The 20,974-nt window shown below is 44.1% G+C and overlaps 1 protein-coding gene across 2 annotated transcripts in view; it reads right to left on the bottom strand.

The window, feature by feature from the left end:
* Positions 1–7,380: 7,380 nt before the first annotated feature.
* Positions 7,381–20,974, bottom strand: part of neur (E3 ubiquitin-protein ligase neur) — a 165,225-nt gene continuing 151,631 nt past the window's right edge. Inside the window, exons 1-3 of one of the 2 annotated variants that reach the window (XM_080279483.1) lie at positions 15,153–15,607; positions 9,300–10,562; positions 7,381–8,268 (exon numbers count right to left, since the gene is read on the bottom strand). In XM_080279483.1, coding sequence (XP_080135609.1) covers positions 7,817–8,268; positions 9,300–10,562; positions 15,153–15,270 — 1,833 coding nt within the window. In that variant the 5' untranslated portion in view covers positions 15,271–15,607 and the 3' untranslated portion in view covers positions 7,381–7,816. Of the gene's footprint in view, positions 8,269–9,299; positions 10,563–15,152; positions 15,608–20,974 lie in introns of those variants that run through there. The other variant, XM_080279484.1, reaches the window with a different exon arrangement.

Raw genomic sequence — 20,974 nt, 5'->3', positions numbered from 1 at the left:
CATCTCAAAACATGTAATGATAATTACTGTAACAACTTTGTACCATATATGTGCCATTGTATGTCTTTGTTCATTATTGTGCTTGTAGTGATAATTACTTCTATCTAATATACTATAGCAGTAGTCGTGTGTGTGTGTGTGTGTGTGTGTGTGTGTGTGTGTGTGTGTGTGTGTGTGTGTGTGTGTGTATGTATGTGTGTGTGTGTGCGTACACTAGAACAGCACATAAACGCGAGAGCCCTCCGCAGGAGCAAGTGCGAAGGGCTCGAAGGGCCCACGAGCACTTGTATTTTCTATGCCCTAAGGTACCGATTTTCTTTTGCTTTCATGCACCATTCCCTGCTTGGCCTTCAGGGATAGCCTACAGTGTTTCCCAGAGTGTTGGGACTTGTACTGAATGGTGAATAAAAAAAACTTAATAAAAGAAAAAAAAAAAAAAAAGTTTTTCTCCCAATATCTGCCACCCACTTCGACCGGGTCTGGTGCACTTATGCCCCCGATATGACTGCCTTGCTCCAAAGGATTCGTTCAACACTTTTCCTCTCTAGCTCTCTGGCAGAGATCCCGCCTTTATACATGCTGACCTTATCACATCCAGCCCTACTGACTCTCTGCCCTCTGTTTGGGCACATACGTACAACTGTTATTCATTACACGTATCCTTCCACTGCTGCTGGCAGTCCACCTATCCCTATTGATTCTCCATCACTGAAACCCTTAACTCAGTAGCCCGTACAGTAACTACCTTACTCATCCAGTTCACGTTTATACTGTTATGCCGAAAGGTTTAGGGTAGTGGTTTATATCATCGATGAGGATGGCACAGAGTGCAGTTAGGAGTCAGTTTATTTGAACGTTTCGCCAAGACTGGCTTCTTCAGGAATGGCATACATTTATTTTCTATTTTGCCTATCGACCAATCCTAACAGATGTTCCTGGTCTCGAACACGAACTTCAGGGCAGAATGGAGGTGTTAGCTACCCTCTGCCGGAGATCATAATGTTGATTCTCTTCCAGAGAGCCATCACTACTGTACTTTGAAAACTTACGGGAGATTATGACTCATGACTGTTGCTGAGGTCATTACACGAATAAAGAAGCAATGAATGCAGACATCTTGTTTGGAAGAATAAATCCTAGAGAACGTTATTTGAATACTTTATAGTCAAACTCAGTACCTACTAATATAAAAAAAAGTCAAAGAATCCAGTATGAATGCAGTTTTATATATCACTGATAAAATATTCTCTTGTCACTCAAGAGTTTTACGGGTTTGTCTTTTTAAGTTTTCTGTTTAGAATTATAATGTTGTAATGTGTGTGTGAAAGAGAGAGAGAGAGAGAGAGAGAGAGAGAGAGAGAGAGAGAGAGAGAGAGAGAGAGAGAGAGAGACGCTGTTTTAGGAGGCACTGAAAGGATGGCTGGGAGGGTGTAGTAATGTACTAGTACATAATATGTCTTATGCCATTATCGTTTTTCAGTATCTCAGCTTCCTGTATCATATAGCATTCTAATCTTTTGACCTCAAAGCCGTATTTTAAACTGCTTCTCCACAATCCATTGCTTTTCTGGAGAGATAATGACCAAATCCCATTGCCTTTTCAGAAACAACTGTTTGGTCTGCCTCTAGTCAGTGATCCAACAGGGATGTTGGAGAAACAGGCTGAGGAATGACAGAAAGGCCCAGGGCCGTTTCTAGCCTTTTGGGGGCCCTAGGCAGAATGCTGTTTGGGGGCCCCTGTCTTAGACCAGGGATGCCAGACGAAAAGGCGCGAACAAAAGCCAAGACAGCCAAGAAATAGCCAAGCACCACAACCTCGAGTCACTTTTCACATATTTTAATTTCTTAAAAAGCTAATATTGGCAGCCTGGGGGCCCCCTAGTGGCATCGGGGGCCCTAGGCAACCGCATACTTCGCCTATAGCAAGAAACGGCCTTTCAAAGGCCATCCAAGTTGTATGCGGCCTTCATGAATTTAGAGAAAGCGCATGGCAGAGTGGATAGGCAAGGAATGTGGAAAAAATCAAGAATAAATGGATTAAATGGTAATTTGCTGAATGCTGTGAAGTGTACGTATGAGGGTGCTAAGGCTGCAGTGAGTGTGAATGGCGAACTGGGTGCATTTTTCTGAGTTGGGCTGAAACGGGATGTGTCATGTCTCCGTGGGTGTTGAATCTCTATATGGATGGAATTATAAATGAGGTACGAAGTAGGGCAGTGGAAGTTGGAGCAGCCCCAATGAGAGAGGTCAGCTTTTGGAAACTTCCTGTGCTGTAATTTGCAGATGATGCTGTATTGTTAAGTGACGTCGAAGGGGAAATGCAAGGCTTAGCGAATGAGTTTGGGAGACTGTAAGAAAAAGAATCTAAAGGTGAACGTAGGGAGAAGTAAAGTTATGGTCTTCGAGAGAAATGAAGTCACTGAATGTACAGTGAGGTTGGATGATGAGGAAATGGAGAATGTGAGTGCATTTAAGTACTTGGGTGGTGTGGTGAGTAAGGATGAAAGTTTGAAGGATGAAGTGCTTGAAAGGGTACAACAAGGAAGAAAGGTCTTTGGTTCTTTGAAAATAATGATAAGAAACAGGGAAGTGAGCATGGAAGTAAAAAAGTCGCTGCATGATAGTATTGTGATACCAACTCTAAAGTATGGAAGTGACGCTTGGATCTTGTAGGAAGAACAAAAGTCAAGAGTGAGAGCAGTAGAAATGAGTTATATGAAAGAAGCATGTGGAGTTACATGGAGAGAGAGCTGACAAATGAGGAAGTGATGAAGCATTGTGGTGTGGATGTGATAGAAAGCGTTTGGAGAAATACACTGAGGTGGTTTGGCCATGTGGAGAGGATTGAGAACGAGAGACTAACGAGGGAAGTATATGAGAGCGAGGTGAGGGGGAGGTTGGGAGGGGGAAGCCGAGGATGAGATGGAGGGATGGAGTGGAGAGGTATATGAGAGAGGGGTGAAATGGCTGGGGACAGGGCGACATGGAGACGATTTGTTTGTGGCCACTCCTTACGGGATTAAGTCTGCAATGTTCTCTAATAAATTTCAAATTACCATCCATAGCTGTCTGTAACAAAATACTTTGAGTTAAAATCATCATCATCATCATCATCATCCCTCTTTTTCCACCTGCATGTTTTTTTTGTTTTTTTTATGCGAGGAAGAAGGAACCAAAGGCCATGAGCCCGCAGTAATAGTTCCCTCCAAGAGAAAAACAAAATACAATAGAGAACCAAATTCAAGATCCGATCATTTTGAGATCCCTGGACACACTGCGTTTGAAAGACTGGAGATCATAGACAGCAGGAAATACAGACAGAGGGAGACAGTTCCAGAGCTGACCTGTTGCATAAATGAAAGACTTGGAGTAACGGTTAATTCTTGCATTAGAGAGTTGGACAGAAAAGAGATGAGAGTTTGCTGCCAGACGGGTGCTACGCGCCCGACGTAGAGGTGGAGGAATGCAAGCAGACAGTTCAGAGGAGCAGTGACCATTAAAGTAGCGATAGAAAAGAGATAAAGATGCAACAGTGCGGCGAAGAGACAGAGGTTGAAGGGAGTCAGTAAGAGGAGGAGAGTTAATGAGACGAAAAGCCTTTGACTCCACCCTATTGAGAAAAGCTGTATGTGGGAAGCCTCCCCACACATGGGAGTTGTACTCCACACAGGGGCGGATAAAACCCCTGTATAGAGTCAACAATTGTGCAGGGGTAAAGAAAGAGCGGAGTCGGCTTAGCACACGCAATCTCTTGGAAGCATATTTTACAAGAGATGTAATATGCTCTTTCCAGGATAAGTCCCGAGTAAATGAAACCCCAAGCATGTTCAAGGATGATGCAGGATTAAGCTGAATATTATTAAACATTAGTGGGTATACCTGTGGAAGATTTTGTCGGGTTGACAGGTGTAAGAACTGAGTCTTTGATGCATTAAAAACAACCATATTATTTTTACCCCAGTCAGAGATACGAGCCAAGTCAGACATTAGGTGTGCCATAGCCTCATCCCTTGTTTGTTGAAGAAAGTGTTGAGATGGGCGTTGCGGGAACCGAATGGAAAGGTGAAGGGTGGAGTCATCAGCGTATGAGTGGATAGGGTTAGATGTACAGCTTAGAAGATCAATGATGAATAAAAGGAAGAGAGTTGGTGATAGGACAGAGCCCTGAGGAACACCACTGTTGATAGATCTAGGAGACGAACGATGGCCGTCTGCAACAGCGGCTATAGAACGACCAGAAGGGAAGCTAGCGATGAAGGCACAGATAGAAGGATAGAAACCGTAGGAGGGCAGTTTGGAAATTAAAGATTTATGCCAGACTCGATCGAAAGCCTTTGAGATGTCAAGTGCAATGGCAAAGCTTTTGCCAAAGTCCCCGAAAGGAGGATGACCAGGAGTCTGAAAGGTAGGCGAGAAGATCGCCAGTGGAGCGTCCCTGACGGAACCCGTACTGACATCGGAAAGAAGTTTGTGATAGGAAAGATGCCTTAAAATTTTTCTATTGAGAATTGACTCGAAAACTTTTGCAATTGGACGATAGTTGGAGGGTTGGGAGTGGTCACCCTTCTTTGGGACTGGCTGAATGAGAGCAAACTTCCAGCAAGAAGGAAAGGTACAAGTTGACAGACAAAGGCGAAAGAGTTTGCCTAGGCAGGGTGTAAGCACAGAAGCACATTTCTTGAGAACAACAGGAGGGACCCCATCAGGCCGATATGCCTTGTTAGTACTGAGGCCAGTGATGGCAGAAAATACATCAACTGAAGAAATTTTAATCTCAGCCATGAGGAAGTCAGAGTGGGGAAGTGATGGAGGAACAGCAGTGAGATAGGGTCCAGATTGCCAGGTTCAGATAACTTTGCGGTACTGGCAAGTCAGAATTAAATGGAAATACAGTACAAAAGAAATGAACCAGTACTGGAAGTGAGGACAAGGGTCATGAATATGAAAAAAAAAAAATGCTAAAAGATTTAGGATGAAGTTGTGACAATATAAAATTTGAGTGTGGAACCAAATGAGAAGAGAGAGATAAAGGAAATGTTGAAAGTTGTGAAAAGGGCATGAAAGAAGCAGTATGTGAGGGGAAAAAAAAAAAAGTGAAAAGGTAAGAGATGGGGCATTCACCTTCCACTCACTCTATGTTATGCTGCTCTCTGGTGTCTGCCCTTTCCTCTCCTCCATCCTTCTTTCCTTCCATCGTGTCACTGTCCTTCATTCTTTCCTCGTCCTTCTGCCTACGGGTGACTTTACACTCCCTCTTCTGTTGTTCTTTCCTTCATTCTTCCCTCTTCCTTCTGCCTGTGGGTGACTCTAAACTGAGTGAAAGCCAAAAGGTTTCCTGTACACCAGGAAACCATTTACTACGCAGGGTGGTAACCATATAACCAAATTTTGGCGCCTGGTGGTTTAGTGGGTAATTACGGCGCTCCAGTCGCATTCAGCCAGTGAAGGTTTATATCCATGAGGTGGTTGGGGTTCATTGCTCATAGAATGCCACTAAGGGATGAGTGAGGCTGGTCACTCCCATCTTAAATGTCAAGACCAACTTGCCTAGCCCGGACTCCTGCGCTCCTCACGGGGCAACGTAGGATTGGATGAATGAATGAATGAATTAAGAGTGATACTAGTGCTGCCTTGAAGGAGAAAAAGGAGACATGGATAAACATTCTTCAGAAAAGTGTGTGAGAAAGACGGATGCAGGAATATAGGATGCAGAAAAATAGATGATAAAAGAAGCCAGACAGCACACTGATTAGTACACAGGAAAGATTAGTGATCAGTACAAGAACGATAAACAGAAACACTACAGATGTACTATGTAACCTCAGTAGTTCAATGCATATATGGATGGAGTAGCCACTGAAATGAAAAGGACAGAAGGTACAGGAGCAAAACTGAAGTGAAATGGCAATGAATGATGTCTCGTAACCTGCTTGTATGCTGATAATGCAGTTTTGATGGCAGAAGTGAGAGTCATTTGTAAAAGGTAGTGAATGACTTTGATAAGATCCTGGCCAAGAAATTACCACTGAATCTGACGACAGGTATAATGCTCTAAAGGTAAGTGAAAGAAAACAATATGGCAGTGCAGATTAGGGCAAACAGTACTAAGCAGAGACAAGAAATTCAGTGATTTGCAGGGTTCATACAGGACATATAGGAGGTGAGACACTCTAGGAGGTAGACTGTTTTGAAGTATCTGGGAGTTGTATCGTGTAAATATGCCAAAATGGAGATCGAGTTATTAGAGACAGCACTTCATGGAAGAAGGGTAGTTGGAAAGCTTGGCTGTATTTTGAAGGACAGGAGAGTTAGCATGGAGATTAAGAAAGCCCTGGGAGATTTATTGCCGATGCACTCGTTTGGGAGTGAAACCTGAGCAGAGTGACAGAGCTATCTAGGTTGCAAGCTGCTGAGATGACCTTTCTTAGAACAGCTGTAGGCATAGAGAAGATGGAGGATTTAAGAAACAGTCAAATTTATGGGCATCATGGAATGGAAATATGCAGCTGTTGAGTGGATAAAGAGGGATCACTGGAGATGTTACGGATATTTACAAAGAAAGTACATAAGATGCCAAAAAAAAAAAAAAAAAAAAGTGTGAAAGTGACAGAGGACAGACCTCATGTGTTAAAAAGAGTGGAACAATACAATGAAGAGTAGGCAGAAGAATGCTTGAGAGAGTGATAAAGAAGTGTAAGAATATGGTACCCTAGCTAGTGGCACTTTGTCACAATCATGCCCTATCCAGGCATTTTAAGAGGAAACAAGGCGTCATTGATGATTTTACAATATATATATATATATATATATATATATATATATATATATATATATATATATACTGATATATATATATATATATATATATATATATATATATATATATATATATATATATATTATATATACTGATATATATATATATATATATACTGATATATATATATATATATATATATATATATATATATATATATATATGCTCTGTACATTATATATGATAATGAAACCCATAAACATCAGGATGTTGGTTTAGGTCACATTGTAATACTGTACTGTTCTTTTTACTCATTTACAAGAATAATTATGCGCAACTCTATGGATGTGATTGATTCACCTAATAATAAAATTCATTATTTTCCAGTGCCACAGTCCTTCATTCCAAAACATTCTTCTAGCAGAGTAGCTAACAAGCCAATTCAAACTTTTACACATTCCTGCTGTCCAACACTTACACTGCTATCTGCAAGCTACATTACAGTACATCTTACAACATATGGTACACCCAGTACCAATTTTGTGTAATTACACAAATGGTATTTGTATATAAAGAAAAAAAGCATGAGATATCTGATTTTTTATTTATCTAAATGGTAATGAATGAATGGTATAGTGTTCACAGGAGTATGATTAATGAGAAATATAAAACAATTTATTCACAAGTTACCCATAGTATAAAAACAATGACAGGGTTTATAAAGAAGGGTCAATGCCCATAACTTAGTGAGGTTATGTACAGACTGTGGGGTGGGGAGGGGCAGGTGGCGGGACGGGGGGGTGACTGTGCCCCGGCCACACTATGTACACACAGACAACAACTTTACACCATAAATCCTAACAACCAGACACAAACATCCAAACAGATCTAAACGGTCACAAACAGACTGACCCAGGCATTCACACAGACATTCTGGCGTGGCACATAACAAGTATGTGCGGCAGGGTGAGACTAGAAGCCCTGGCCGACGCCCAAGCATTCTTAACACCTTTGGTATGAGCAGGTATCACTGGTGGGCCCCTCAGAGGGGGGTTCCCGTCACGACCGGTAGGTGCGTATCACATCTCTGATGACAGCACGGCAGATTGGGCACTGGCCGCCCCCTCTCCCTCGCCACTGCTGCAGAGCACATTCATAGCACATGCACATATGGCCACACATGTAAAGCACTGAGTCAACTGGTTTCTCATAACACACAGTACATTCATGATGAGAGGGACCTGGGGGTAACTCTCCCATGGATGTGAGGGTGGAAGAGGCTGACACAGGCTCCATGTATGCACCACTGTAGACTGATGACATTGTGCCATGACCACTTGCAGTCTCACGTGGTGCTGGAACCGGGGCTGGGGCAGGAGTTGGAAGGCCATGAGTTGCAGGAGAAGAAGGAGGGCTTGGTGGAAGGCTCACCACCAGAGGAGATGCTCGTGAAAGGTGAGAGTGGACAGGTCGAGTGGCTGGATCAGGTCGGCGTGGTGGAGAACTGGACCCTGCAAATTGAAGGCATCGTTACTTTAACAATACAGCATGGCAGCTAAATTATTTCAGTTAAATATATTATATATATATATATATATATAATGAAAAAACATATATATTTAATGGAATGTCAGGACCAACTGCCTAGCCCCAGGCTCCTATGCTCCTCATGGGGCAACATAGGATTGGATGATGGATGGATAACATGATCTCATTTTGGTAGGTTTTTCACTAGAATGAACTTTAAAAATAAAAAATCTGGATTGGGCCCTTACCATTGGCCTACTGTGTGTGTGAAATTTTAAATAAAAAGTTGCCCAGTGATCAAGACCTGCTTTCAAAATACATTATTAATGAGAGGGGGGGGGGTAGGTGACAGACCTACAATCTAGAAAATCATTAGGATAGAGCACTCAATGCATAGTAGCCTATGTGCAAAGCTGGGCCACTTACTGTGGTACAGTGTCCACAACAGTGATGCTAACTGTACAACACTATATTCTTCATTCACCAGGGAAAGCAAATGGTGTTCCTAGTCCTGTTGGAATATAAATGCTTTTAATGCAAACCTGTCATTTTTCACTAATCACAGTAGTTCCAACATTCTAATCACATCATTAAAAACACTACCCTTACAGCCTTCCTAAGATCTTTGTATACACAGCTTCAATGAATGTTATGATTATCTTTAATATTACACAAAGCAGTCCCTAATACTCTGGTTTCAACTGGATGTGACAAAAGTTCAAACTTTAAAATAATAATGGACTGAGCAATGAAATGGGAGTAAAATATATGCATATCTCCAGATGTCCATTTTCTTATCCATCTTAAAGTCATTTAAATTAATACAAGAACCACAGCATCTCATATTTACAAGTACTGAACTCAAATGCTATGAGCACATCATGCCATGAAGTCATTAGAATGAAAAGGCCTGGATAAAAAACATAGTAATTATGAATATTAAAGAGACGTATTTACTAGAGTATTCAATCCACAAACATGACTTGAATTATCAAACAAGAGTAGACCTACTCACCACTCTGAGTAAACGGATGCTGTGGTGGTGGTTCATGGGTGATGCCAAGGGTACGTATCTTGCTGGTGTTGCCATACACATCAAAGAATGCCCAAAGCTGCAATGTATGATCCACATGCATGAAGACCTGTGGTGCAGCACCATTTCGTGAGAAGGTTACCTCCCCATGATGAGACAGGGCAAAGGCCAGCTCATCTCCAGGCTGTGGTGAGGCAGCAACATCCTTGCTTACCACCCAGTACTCTGGCCGATCCAGTAGCAGGTCACAGTCTTCAGGTAGGTCTGATGGCTCTAGCCCCGCTGGATTGGCTGCTGTCAAACCAAATGCCAAGGCGCCAACATACATTGCTTCTGTGTGGAGCACTTGCACCACTAGGCACTCTCCTGGTCGCAGAGGTCGTGCTGTAAATACATAACCGTGAGAATATTCAGTTTCTGTGCGTGCTGCTACTGTTCGATCATTATTCATGCGTACATTGCGGCCCCGTACACGATGGAATGGTAATGGAGTGAAGGCAGTATGGGCATGATGAACTAGTGGCAGAGTATCTGGTGCTCTTGGGGTGAGGGCTAGCTGGGCAAGTGAAGGCTGCAGCCTCTCAACTCCTGCATCTGGTCGGGGTGGCTGTGCTGTTTGTTGTGAGGTTTGCTTTGGAGCTTGCTGGGGTGCTGGCAATTGAGCCTGAGGTAAAACACGGGAACTGGCTGCTGATGACCCAGGACTGAGGTCATTGACAATTCTCACTCTGTTGTTAAGTTGTGCAAGGGGGTCAAGGAACTCCACAGCTGTACTGTTGCCATACACATCCAGGAGTCCCCAGAGCTGTGAACGTGTGTCTACACCCCCAAAGAACAGCCCCCGTTCCTCGCCATTGATACCAAAATGAACATCCCCCGTAGAATCCACATAATAGAAGAGGATGCTACCCTGCACAGCAAAGCGTTCGCTGAGAGCTTTGGCCCAGTAGCCTGGTTTGTTAGTTAGGTCTGGACATGCATACTTGGGTAGGGCATCACGAAGGCCAGCTGGGTCCTGGGAGGTGAATCCAAAACGAATGACACCCGACCAGTTTGTGGAAACTTCAAGCAGTCGTAGGCACACCCGTTCCCCAACCTTGATTGGCCTGTTTGAGAATGCAATGCCCTTACAGAAACTCTCAGCTCTGCGCGCCACCTTGCCATCATTGGAGATTCTGACGTTGTCGCCACACACTTGGTGGAAGGTCAGTGGTGGTAGATTGGTCGACCCTGATCCACGTCCAGCTGAAAGAGAAAAGATCAATTAGTACTGTATATGGTATAGAAAATTATCAATATATTCTACTACCTTCACTCTCATCGTAAATGTCGGGACCAACTGCCTAGCCCCGGGCTCCAACACTCCTCGTAGGGCAATGTAGGATTGGATGATGGATGGATGGATATTCTACTACCAGTCTGTGCAATTTTTCTTCTCTCCTCTACACTGTCTCTATGCTGTTCAATCCCAAAGAGATCTTGCTACACCAATTCATGGGACTCAAGTTAACTTGAACTTTGATACCAGTACATTAGTTCAAAACTACAGCTGATGTATGAAAAGATGACTGTCCATGACTGTCACAAGAGCAAAAGTGCACCAACTGTCTGCAGTACATGCTACACACACAGTAATCTAAATGTGTCCACTAAAGTAAAACATCACACAACCATTCTAATACAGTAACAATATTCCCCTGTACTTCATTTCCAATTAAGAAATTAAAAACAGTGAAGTTTTTTTTTTTTTTTTTTTTTTTATGTGACCGACTCTGGGCATAGGCTTCACAGCCTGCTTTCAAGGCCCAGTAGTCCTCCTACGTACCGTACACCTTTAAGTATAGGGCTTATGACAAACAACCCTGGAATACATTATTCAATGGTACACAGCCTACCTAAACATACTTTCCATAACAAATGATGAAACTTGCCAGCTTTAAATTACCGCAAGACATTTTCCTGTGCCGCAATTCTTTTTCCTATTCTTTTGCGCCTAATTTGGGATGTTATTTGCCTACATTTTTCGCTAAACTCTGGGCTCTGAAAGAACTTGAAAGGGAATAACTGAAACCTAACAAAGATATCTCCAGATATCACGACCATGAGGCTACAGTACGGTACATGCATAGCAAATCTGACGCCAACATGCCCAGAAATAGATGTGATGGAGTGAAAAAGGGAGCTGTTAAAAAAAACATAAGGAAAGTTTTCCTGCAGGAAATATCATGACCAGTATTTTATTGTCTTTTCCACCATATCCTTGCACTCTGATCCCAGCCATCATTAGAATATACTTTTCAGCCTTATCCTTGCACCTTACAAGGCATCAAACTGCTTTGTTGTAACAAGTATCAAAACACAACCCTCCAGTTAATATGCAGAAGTTACTTAATTATCATCCACTTAAATGTACTACTCGATACCAATTCTGACACGGAAACTTCCCTTTGACAAGTATAATATTATGAACATTACGTTTAAGTCTGGCAGGGAGCAGCGGGGCGGGCGTTGGGGAGGGTGGCGAGGCTCCCACGCCCCGCACTCACGATAGGTCACAGCAACAACCCACGAAGCCACCACCAAAACCAGGTCAAGAGAAAGGGTCAGCTGATGGTCGCTCGTGCAGAGAGCACCTTTGTTGCTGCAGGGCTGGGTTGTCGAGTGTCACGCAGGGAGTGTGACTGTTGTGGAGAGTGCGAGGTATGCTATTACCAATGTAAAGTTTACTGCTAAACATATCATATATTTGTGGCTATAAAAAAAATCTTGCTAGCGAAATACTGATGCTTCAAGGGGAAAGATTTTGTCAATCTCTGATTTTCCTTAATTCGTGAACGATGCTGCAGAAAGTATGCAGAGGGGAAAACTGCAAAAATGGAAGTACTACCAGACGGGAGACGTGTCTGCAAATATACGGCAATCATGCGATGGGATGGCTACCTGATAAATGAAGCTAGCTACGAGAGATACAGCCTGTTAAATGGAGTAGAACAGGTAAGCCAACCTTGATAAAGGACAAAACTGAGCAGATATATGAAGAATGACGCCAAAGGTAACTTGCAATGTCAGTCAAGCTGAGGAAGTGGAAGAAGGTAGCTAAAAGAAAGAAGGTGTATTGCAGCAGATGTGAATTCGTACGATCAGAAAACTACAGCTGCCAATGAATGACTTCATGCAACTTTTCAATTCCAGATCGGAGGTCCATGGAAAAACGTCACAAATACTGAATAACTCCAAACAGCCACTAAAACAAAATTAGCTACCAAGTATTGACACCTTGGAACACGAAGGGCAAGACCCAATCCGTGGGCAACCTATTACTGACAACCACGCTCAAACACACGCGTGCTATGAAACAGGTATGGAAGTACGAAAATGTACTGCAAACAAGGGCACACTCTTAAGGCCGCTCCTACCTCCTTGCCTCTTAAATCTTTCCACATATTACGGGCAATTCCACCTACGCGTCCGGGCCTCCAGTTACGCTCAGGGGCGCTAATACCTACGCATCTTTCCTCCTCCCCAAAGCACAAGCATAATAAAATGCCTGGAATGTACCGCATACGTAAGAGACGACGGGACACCTGTTCATTACTAATCACGCCTAGTTACTACATAAGTAAATCACTGCCGAGCCATTCTTCACAAAATCCATGATCACCTTCATTCGTTTCGAATAATATAATATAATGTTCAAGTATAACATCGTGACTCGCCACTAACTTTCGGGGCGCAACGATGTCCAGGTAAAGAGGAAACCCAACAAGTAAATTACTGTATTCACATCTAGCGCGAAATGCCGATACCAATATGACTGAATTTGAACCGTAAACTAGTAGTAACGTAATAAAGGGGAAAAAAAAAAAAAGTCAAAATTAGTGGGGTGAAACTTGTAAGGGGGCACTAATGGGAGTGAGGCTGGCTGGCCATTACTAGCGCTGGTTTAATGGCTCCCCCCCACCGCTTGGCGTCCCTCAGAGAAGCAGTTAAGGAAATGGAGTTTCACGGCCGGTCAGAGTCCATTCACAGGGTTCGGGGAGCTTGTACTGAGGTTCCTCAATCTAACTCCCCCAGCCACCTTTCCGCCGCCACCTACCCGCTCCGACAATGAACTTTCCGCCCCAGTGAACTCCACAAACCAAGACATTTCCAGACACTGATCTTGCCACTCAACAAATTTAACTATATAAACCGCCGTAAGCCACAATGCTCCCCGATGCATCTACTGTATCTATTCTGCTTATGCTAGTACAGTATAATTATGTACCGTATAATATATAATTACCAGATACCTATGTGATCACTAAAATTAGTGCTACGTAGCCAAGCCCTATGTCGTGGAATATTTTTGATCATAGCTAAACTGTATACCAATACAATAAGTAGTAGTTTATGTTCTCACATATTTAAAGAATGGTAAATGGACTGATTAAATAAGTTCACAGCCCCATGTCCATTCAAGGTTTATTATCTTAACAATCAAACACCTCTTTCGTTGGAAATTTTTCCCCTGGCCACCTAATACCTCTGTTTCCTTTCCAGTTGCCTCTTCCCCCAGCACGGCGGAGTGAGCGGAAGTTGGTTACCGGATGTGAGGCACAGTCGCCCGTGCCGCAGACGCCACCACCCTGTTCACCCTTCCCGCCCCATCCACCACCCTTCCCTCCAACCACAACCCACCAACTGCTCTCGCACCTTCCTTTCAACAGACAGTAATTTTTCTCATTCAGACAACCTTACAACCTATATTCTTAAGACTTCTAATTTTAAGGCCCCACCCACCTCTCACCCCCACCACTAATACCAACTCATATACAGTACGAGTATCTAAGATCAGACATAAGCCTCAAGCTACTGCTTTGATTTTCATACAAATTCCCGCCTCTTACTAACATCTGCCAAAGGTACAACTTCCCCGAATCATCCCCTGCTTATATCTTCCTCGATACACTGAATGACTCATGCACGATATTTAGAAAGCATAATGCACATATAGAAAATGAAACGTCCACAACTATCCACACACACACACACACACACACACACACACACACAAAGGCTGAAAATAATCCTAATGGTTCACTTTACTTTCCCCTAACTGTATAGTGACAAAGATATTGCCTACCAAACGTTCACTGAACCTCTTGATACATTTCACAATGCAACGACATGTCCTACGGAAGACCATGGCGCATCACTGTGAACCACAGTAATTAAGTATACATATTCTCATAACGGTGTAACAGGAATTTACAATACAGGCTGTATACTTCCTTTTACGAAAGACAGCTGCACAGTAAGGCAATACCGAAATTACAGAGTACTGTTTACTCTCACGCTTCAGGTCAGGGACCTACCAGTCAAGCACACTATCCTCACAGTCCCCTGCCCTCCCCTTGTAACCCATCCCTCTTCCTATCCACCGCCACCACACCACTGTTATCTCCCCTGACCACACAACTGTCCCCCGCCTCGCCACACCACAGCACCACCTACAGTCACTCCCATCTGGTGACAACACTAGCACTTCAGTTTTTTCACGTCCCAAATTAGAACTTGTAGGGTAGTCTATAAATTAACTACCTGCCGCGTGCCACTGCCTCTTAATAATGAGCTGTCAGTGTCATAATAAAAGCAATGTGGGAAATAACCATAAATGTATAGGGAATTATTTGAAGCTGGGAGGGGGCATTTTTGACACACTACAGGTAATTTAATTCATTTTAAAGAAATAGTTCAGGTAATTGTAAAGATTTGTAAAAAAAAAAAAAAAAAAAAAAAAGTGCCGTGAATGCACACATTAAAAACTGTAACTGACGGCTTCTAATTACTAACCTAAGCCCATGCGTCTCTTGAACTTCTTGAGGACTTTCATCTTCTTGAATATGGGCCCCGCGGTGACGCAAGTAACTGTGGGCTCTGCGGCGTACTCCTCAAAACACAGTGCCGGCATCACAGTGGCTGGCGGGCAGGTCTCGATCTCGGACACTCCCTAACATGCACCTCCACTGTAGCTACCGAGGAAGCGATGAAATGAAGACCGAAGACAAGGGAGCACTTTCACTGACACTGCGAAAAATGGATGCGTGCTGCTTCGCTTCGGTTTTCAAACACCACTTCAACTTTCCCGCTGAACTGGTCCTTGGGTTTATAAAGCGGTATTTTCTTTTATGTTCCAGCACACGACTGCATTTCTCCCTCCAGAGCTAAGGCACGCTGATATTAACAAAAATCCCAAGTCTTTCGAGTGTGGCCAGCTAAGGAGCCCGAGGGAGGGGAGACACGAAGAGCATAACCTCCCCACGCAACGTGTGACTAGAAACTGAGCCTTGAGCAGCGAGCTGACGGGAAGGAAGGCAGCTGTTCGCTCCCTCCCCCTCCCGTATCCCTCCCTCCCGAAATGCTGGAAGGGAGGAAGGCAGGGGGGGATGGACGAGCCGCGCCGGGGGAGGAAGAAGGTGGGATGGGGGAGGGGACAAGGGGGACAAGCGGAAACAATCATAATGGGGAAGGGGGCTGGTTTTCATTCACTTCTAAAAGATCCTTCCCTTCCCTTCTCCTCCCTAGTCCATTTTTGCGTTTTCACCGCCAGGCAAACGCAACAGCGCTAATCAATACGCTCACAGAACTGCGTATTTGCCTGATTTGGCAAGGTATCCGACGAACTGTGCATACCCTACAGCAGTGAAAACTAGGATTACAGACACCAGTGAATCACAATACCAGATTCCACTTATCCATGCTGAAAATCCCAAAATATCGTAAACAACAAAATTTAATGTGTCGGGGAATGTATTCTCGCTACACAAATTTGCACGTCGGACTTAAAAGCGAGTTCCGTTAATCCTGTAAAGAGCAAAAGGGTGAAGAATTATTTACCTCCATTCCATTTAGCAACTTCGTCCATAATTCACGAGAGAGAGAGAGAGAGAGAGAGAGAGAGAGGGGGGGGGGAAAGGTCTGCACAAATGTGGATAAAATGTGAATATGTACACAGTATGCTTCGAGTTATATGGAACCGTGAATCCTGGGAATGGAGAAACACCGGCCATCAGGAAAGAATGCCTGCAGAATAAGAGTCCGAGGGGAGGGTCACAGGGAGGAAGAGGGATGAACTATCAAGGGAGGGAGGAAGCGACTGGTAAGGAGGGAGGAGGGTGGGTCAGGGAAGGACAGATGTACAGCAGCCCGCACGAGCGGTCTCCCCCCTCTCACTTCCCTTCTCTCTCTCTCTCTCTCTCTCTCTCTCTCTCTCGTGATGGATATGAATATACGGAAATACAGTATATGAAAAATCAGGTTAACAGAAGGACCTAACGGATGGGAGAGGCAATGAGTTAAATGGCAGGGGAGAAGACATCAAAGAAAAGATGAGAGAGAGAGAGAGAGAGAGAGAGAGAGAGAGAGAGAGAGAGAGAGAGAGAGAGAGAGAGAGAGAAATTCAAGGGCACAGTGGAGGAGCAGGAAGAATCATCCACTGTTTCCATAGCTATGGCAGCAACAGTGTTGGGTTGGGGACACTGAGGGGAATGGAGGATTAGAGATGTAGGGGAGACGAGTTACAGGGAAGGAAAGGGTGGGCAGAAATGGGGGGAAAAAGTAACACATGGGGGGGAGGAATGAGATGAATGATGTAAGGGAAAAAAAATAATAAGAAGAGAAAGGGTAGGAAGGTGTCGGGCTGATAAGTGAAAAAGGAGGGAGGAGGGACGGGAAGGGGTAATAAGGGCAGGAGGTAAGTGGTAAGAGGAGTACGGAAGGTGGCAGAGAGGGGAGTGATCAAGGTATGAGGGGAGTGATAAACTGGGAGTAGCTGGGGAGGGAGGTAATAATGAAGGGGAGGCAGGGAGGGAGAGTCATGGGGAGAGATAATGAGGAGGGAAGGTGATGGGGAGGAGAGTGATATGGAGGGGAGGCAGGTGGAAAGGTGATGGGGAAAGGAGTGATAAGAAGTGGGTGACTGGGGAGGGGAAGTGATAGGGATAGGAGTGATAAGGAGGGAAGAGGCAATGGAGGAATAGTAAAGGAAGGGGGGGGGGTGATAATGAAGAAGAGGCAGAGTAGGAGGGTGACGGGGAGGGGGAGTAATATTGAGGGAGAGGCAGAGAGAGGCAGGACGAGTGGAAGGTTGAAGCATTGAGTGACAAAAGAAGGAATGGGGGTAACAGAGGTGAGTCAGGGATGACAAGCAGAGGGGAATGAAGTTACGAGGGAGGAGGAGGCCTGGGAGGGAAATTGTAGCTGGCGTACGAGACGACAGGACCGGAGTAAGGTTTGGGTGAGTTGTTATGGAAAGGTGTAGAGGAGGGAGTATATGGGAGACGTGTTCGGGAGGGGAGTGTATGGGAGGGAAGGGGAGACAGGGACATGTGGTGGTCGTGGGACTGTCAGGATTTGGGAGGGGATATGCGGCAGTGGGGTGGAAGGATGGGGAGGCCTACAGTATTTGGTACTCTGAACCATTACTGAAGAGGAGTTCAACGGCATAACTTCTCAAAGCTTTGTACAGTGTAAGAACACGAAATAATCGTTCAGCCTAGGTAAGTTTATGAAAATTTAAAAGACTGCTTCCGAGGATAATTAAATACGAAACAAATTATCGTCAACACTGCCACTCACTCGCTGTTGCCATATTGCGGGCCCGACATTACTCTTTGTTTACATTCCGGGTCCCTTTATTACCGCAGCTTAAATAGCACAGCTCTCACAATATTCCCAAACGAAGTGTATCAAATGGTAATATGAAGCCGAACATGAGGGTGATAAGCGTGTGTGTGTGTGTGAGGAGGAGATGGACGGGGGTACTGTTTTTTTGGTGGTGTTTGGGTCAGTGTTCCTGGGTACTCACAGATGGTTGTGGTGAGGTTTGGGTTGGCTCTCTTACCTCATCCTCGACCCCCTCCCACACCCCTCCCCTCCCACACTTTTCTGCGATCTTTCTTTTCTACTATCATATGTACTCTCTCTCTCTCTCTCTCTCTCTCTCTCTCTCTCTCTCTCTCTCTCTCTCTCTCTTATTTGACTTCCATTTCGTTCAAGTTCTCCTTTTCACCCGTTGCCAGGAGACTGCATTGGTTTTTCATTTTCTCTGCAATGCAAATTAGGTTCAGACTGTTGCACCAGGTAGACGAAGTCGATGGTCATTATTTTTGGACGAAATGTATCTGTGTGCGCCTGTGTCGAAAACTCAAATCTCAGAAAGTACTGATTGTAGATGGAAAAGTTGAGTCAGGTAGACGAAGTCAATTGTCACTATTTTTGTACGAAATATATCTGTGTGTCTGTGTAGAAAAATCAAATCTCAGAAAGTATTGGTTGTAGAAGGAAGGGTTATTAATAAAAGTTGTTTAGTAACAACCTGAGTTCACTTAACCCTACAGCATTCAGTCATCAAGGATGAATCATAGTCAAGGTTTCATCTACCAGTGTTAGTACAGTCTACCTGGCTCACAGATGTCGGGTAGTCTTGTTTACATATTTCTTATCCTCTTTGAGCCACATCTTTCCTCTCTGCTTTGCACTTCTGTTTGAGCTGTTCTTCCTCTTTTGTTACTCGGTTACTTGTAACGCTCCTCCTAGAATATACTCAGTTCATATATTTCCTCTTTCTCCTCTCTCCATCCTTTCCGTTGTTCTCCTCCTTTGTGGTGTATTTCCCTTTACTTTTCCTGTCCCTCTCTCCTATCGCCCTGTTCCCTTTCCAGTGCCTTATCTTCAAAATACACTTTAATCTCTGCTGACACTTCAGCCTAACGTCTGGCCTCCTTCCTCTCCATTGCTCTTCACCTCATCTTAATTTTTCCTTTCCTTTTCCCTTTACTAACTTAAATGAAATGATCAAATATTTGCCAACTGACACTCAAAAACTGTCGTGAAAATATACATAACATAAATAACTAAATAAAAACAGTAAACTCTTACACATTTATCTTCTTCAAATCTTTTAGTTAACTAGCTCTTAGTTTTCTCAGTTGTATATTTGTCTCTCCTCACTTCCACTCCTACTTCTCTGTTACTGCTTCCTCTCTGACGAAGCTAGACTTTTCGCTCAAACTACTGCATGCTAGAATGATGAACAATACTGGTGCCATTTCTTTACTTCCATCTCCACCGACTCACCTATGTGTTTTACATGCAGTAACTGCTTTCCTAAAAACACCACATTCTGCCAGGTCTGAGAAAGCGTTGAATACTGCTTGTCCTCTTTCAGTTATTCTCATACATTTGTTTCTGCTACCTGAAAAAATCTTTGAGCCATTCCTGATCAAGTACATGCTTCAAATATTATGGCCACATTCTGTCTCCCTCCCTCAATGCCAATCCATCCCTGCCACCCTCCCTCAATGCTAACCCATCCCTGTCTCCCTCCCTCCCTCCCTCAATGCCAATAATTTCTGTCTACCTCCCTTCCTTCCTCCCTCCCTCCCTCAATGCCAACCCATTCCTGTCTCCCTCCCTCAATGCCAACCCATTCCTGTTTCCCTCCCTCAATTCCAATTCATTCCTGCCTCCCTCCCTCAATTCCAACTCATTCGTGCCTCCCTTCCTCAATGCCAACTCATTCCTGTCTCCCTCCCTCAATGCCAACCCATTCCTGTTTCCCTCCCTCAATTCCAATTCATTCCTGCCTCCCTCCCTCAATTCCAACTCATTCGTGCCTCCCTTTCTCAATGCCAACTCATTCCTGTCTCCCTTCCTCAATGTCAAGCCATTCCTGCCTGCCTCCCTCAATGCCAACCAATCCCTGTTTCCTTCCCTTCATGTCCATCCATCTATGCCTTCCTCCCTTCATGCCTACATCTGCCTCCCTCTCTGCACGCCTATCCATCCCTTCCCCCTCTGGCCATGGCTACCTAACCCTGTCTCCCTTCCTACTTGCCTAACTTCCGGTTCTGCCACCCCTGGCTACACTCCGCCTAACTTTAACACTGAAACCCACACCACACTTACAATACGCTACCGTCCCAGCTACCTACTACCAACCTATCAGCCTGCCTACCAGCCTACCAGCCTATTAACAACCTACCAGTCTAACTACCTTCTTACCTACTACCTACCAACCTGCCTGCCTACAAACCTACTTGCCTACTGCCAAACCTAACAGCCTTCCTACCGACCTACCTACCTGCCACCAACCCACTAGTCCACCTACCAATCTACCAACTAACAACAAACCCTTACTGTCAATCTGCAAACAACCTGCAAACAACGGACCCATCCACCTACTAACAACCTATTAACCATACATATCTATCCTTAAGCGTTCCTATCTACCTGCCTATATATCCTTCTACCCTGAAGCTTACAATTAGTCTTACCTATCTACCACTTGGTTCACTCGTCTAAATGCTTATCTACCTAGTAATATGAGATCTGCCTTCCTACTTCGCTCCAGTCACCAAACCACTCTGAACAATAATGCAATTTTTCTATTTAGGTTCCACTGCTGTAGGATATATTTCATTTTCCCCTGTCCTCTAAAGTTTCCATGCCAGGTGTTCCTTCTCACTTTTTCTGCCAGTGTCGGCTGGTCGGAGTGCGGTGGGTTATCCGGTTTACTGCACTAATCATCTTTTCTCGTGTTCTGCACTTTTGTAACTCCTATAACGGATCTGCCTGCCTGTTCATCTACTGTATATCAAGTCCTTAATACTTAA

Source organism: Coenobita brevimanus, chromosome 78 (assembly GCF_032717465.1).
Source record: "Coenobita brevimanus isolate Jiangsu-jjx chromosome 78, ASM3271746v2, whole genome shotgun sequence".
Lineage (NCBI taxonomy): Eukaryota > Metazoa > Arthropoda > Malacostraca > Decapoda > Coenobitidae > Coenobita > Coenobita brevimanus.
The sequence above is the reverse complement of the archived record's forward strand: the minus strand, read 5'-3'. Positions and strand labels throughout refer to the sequence as shown.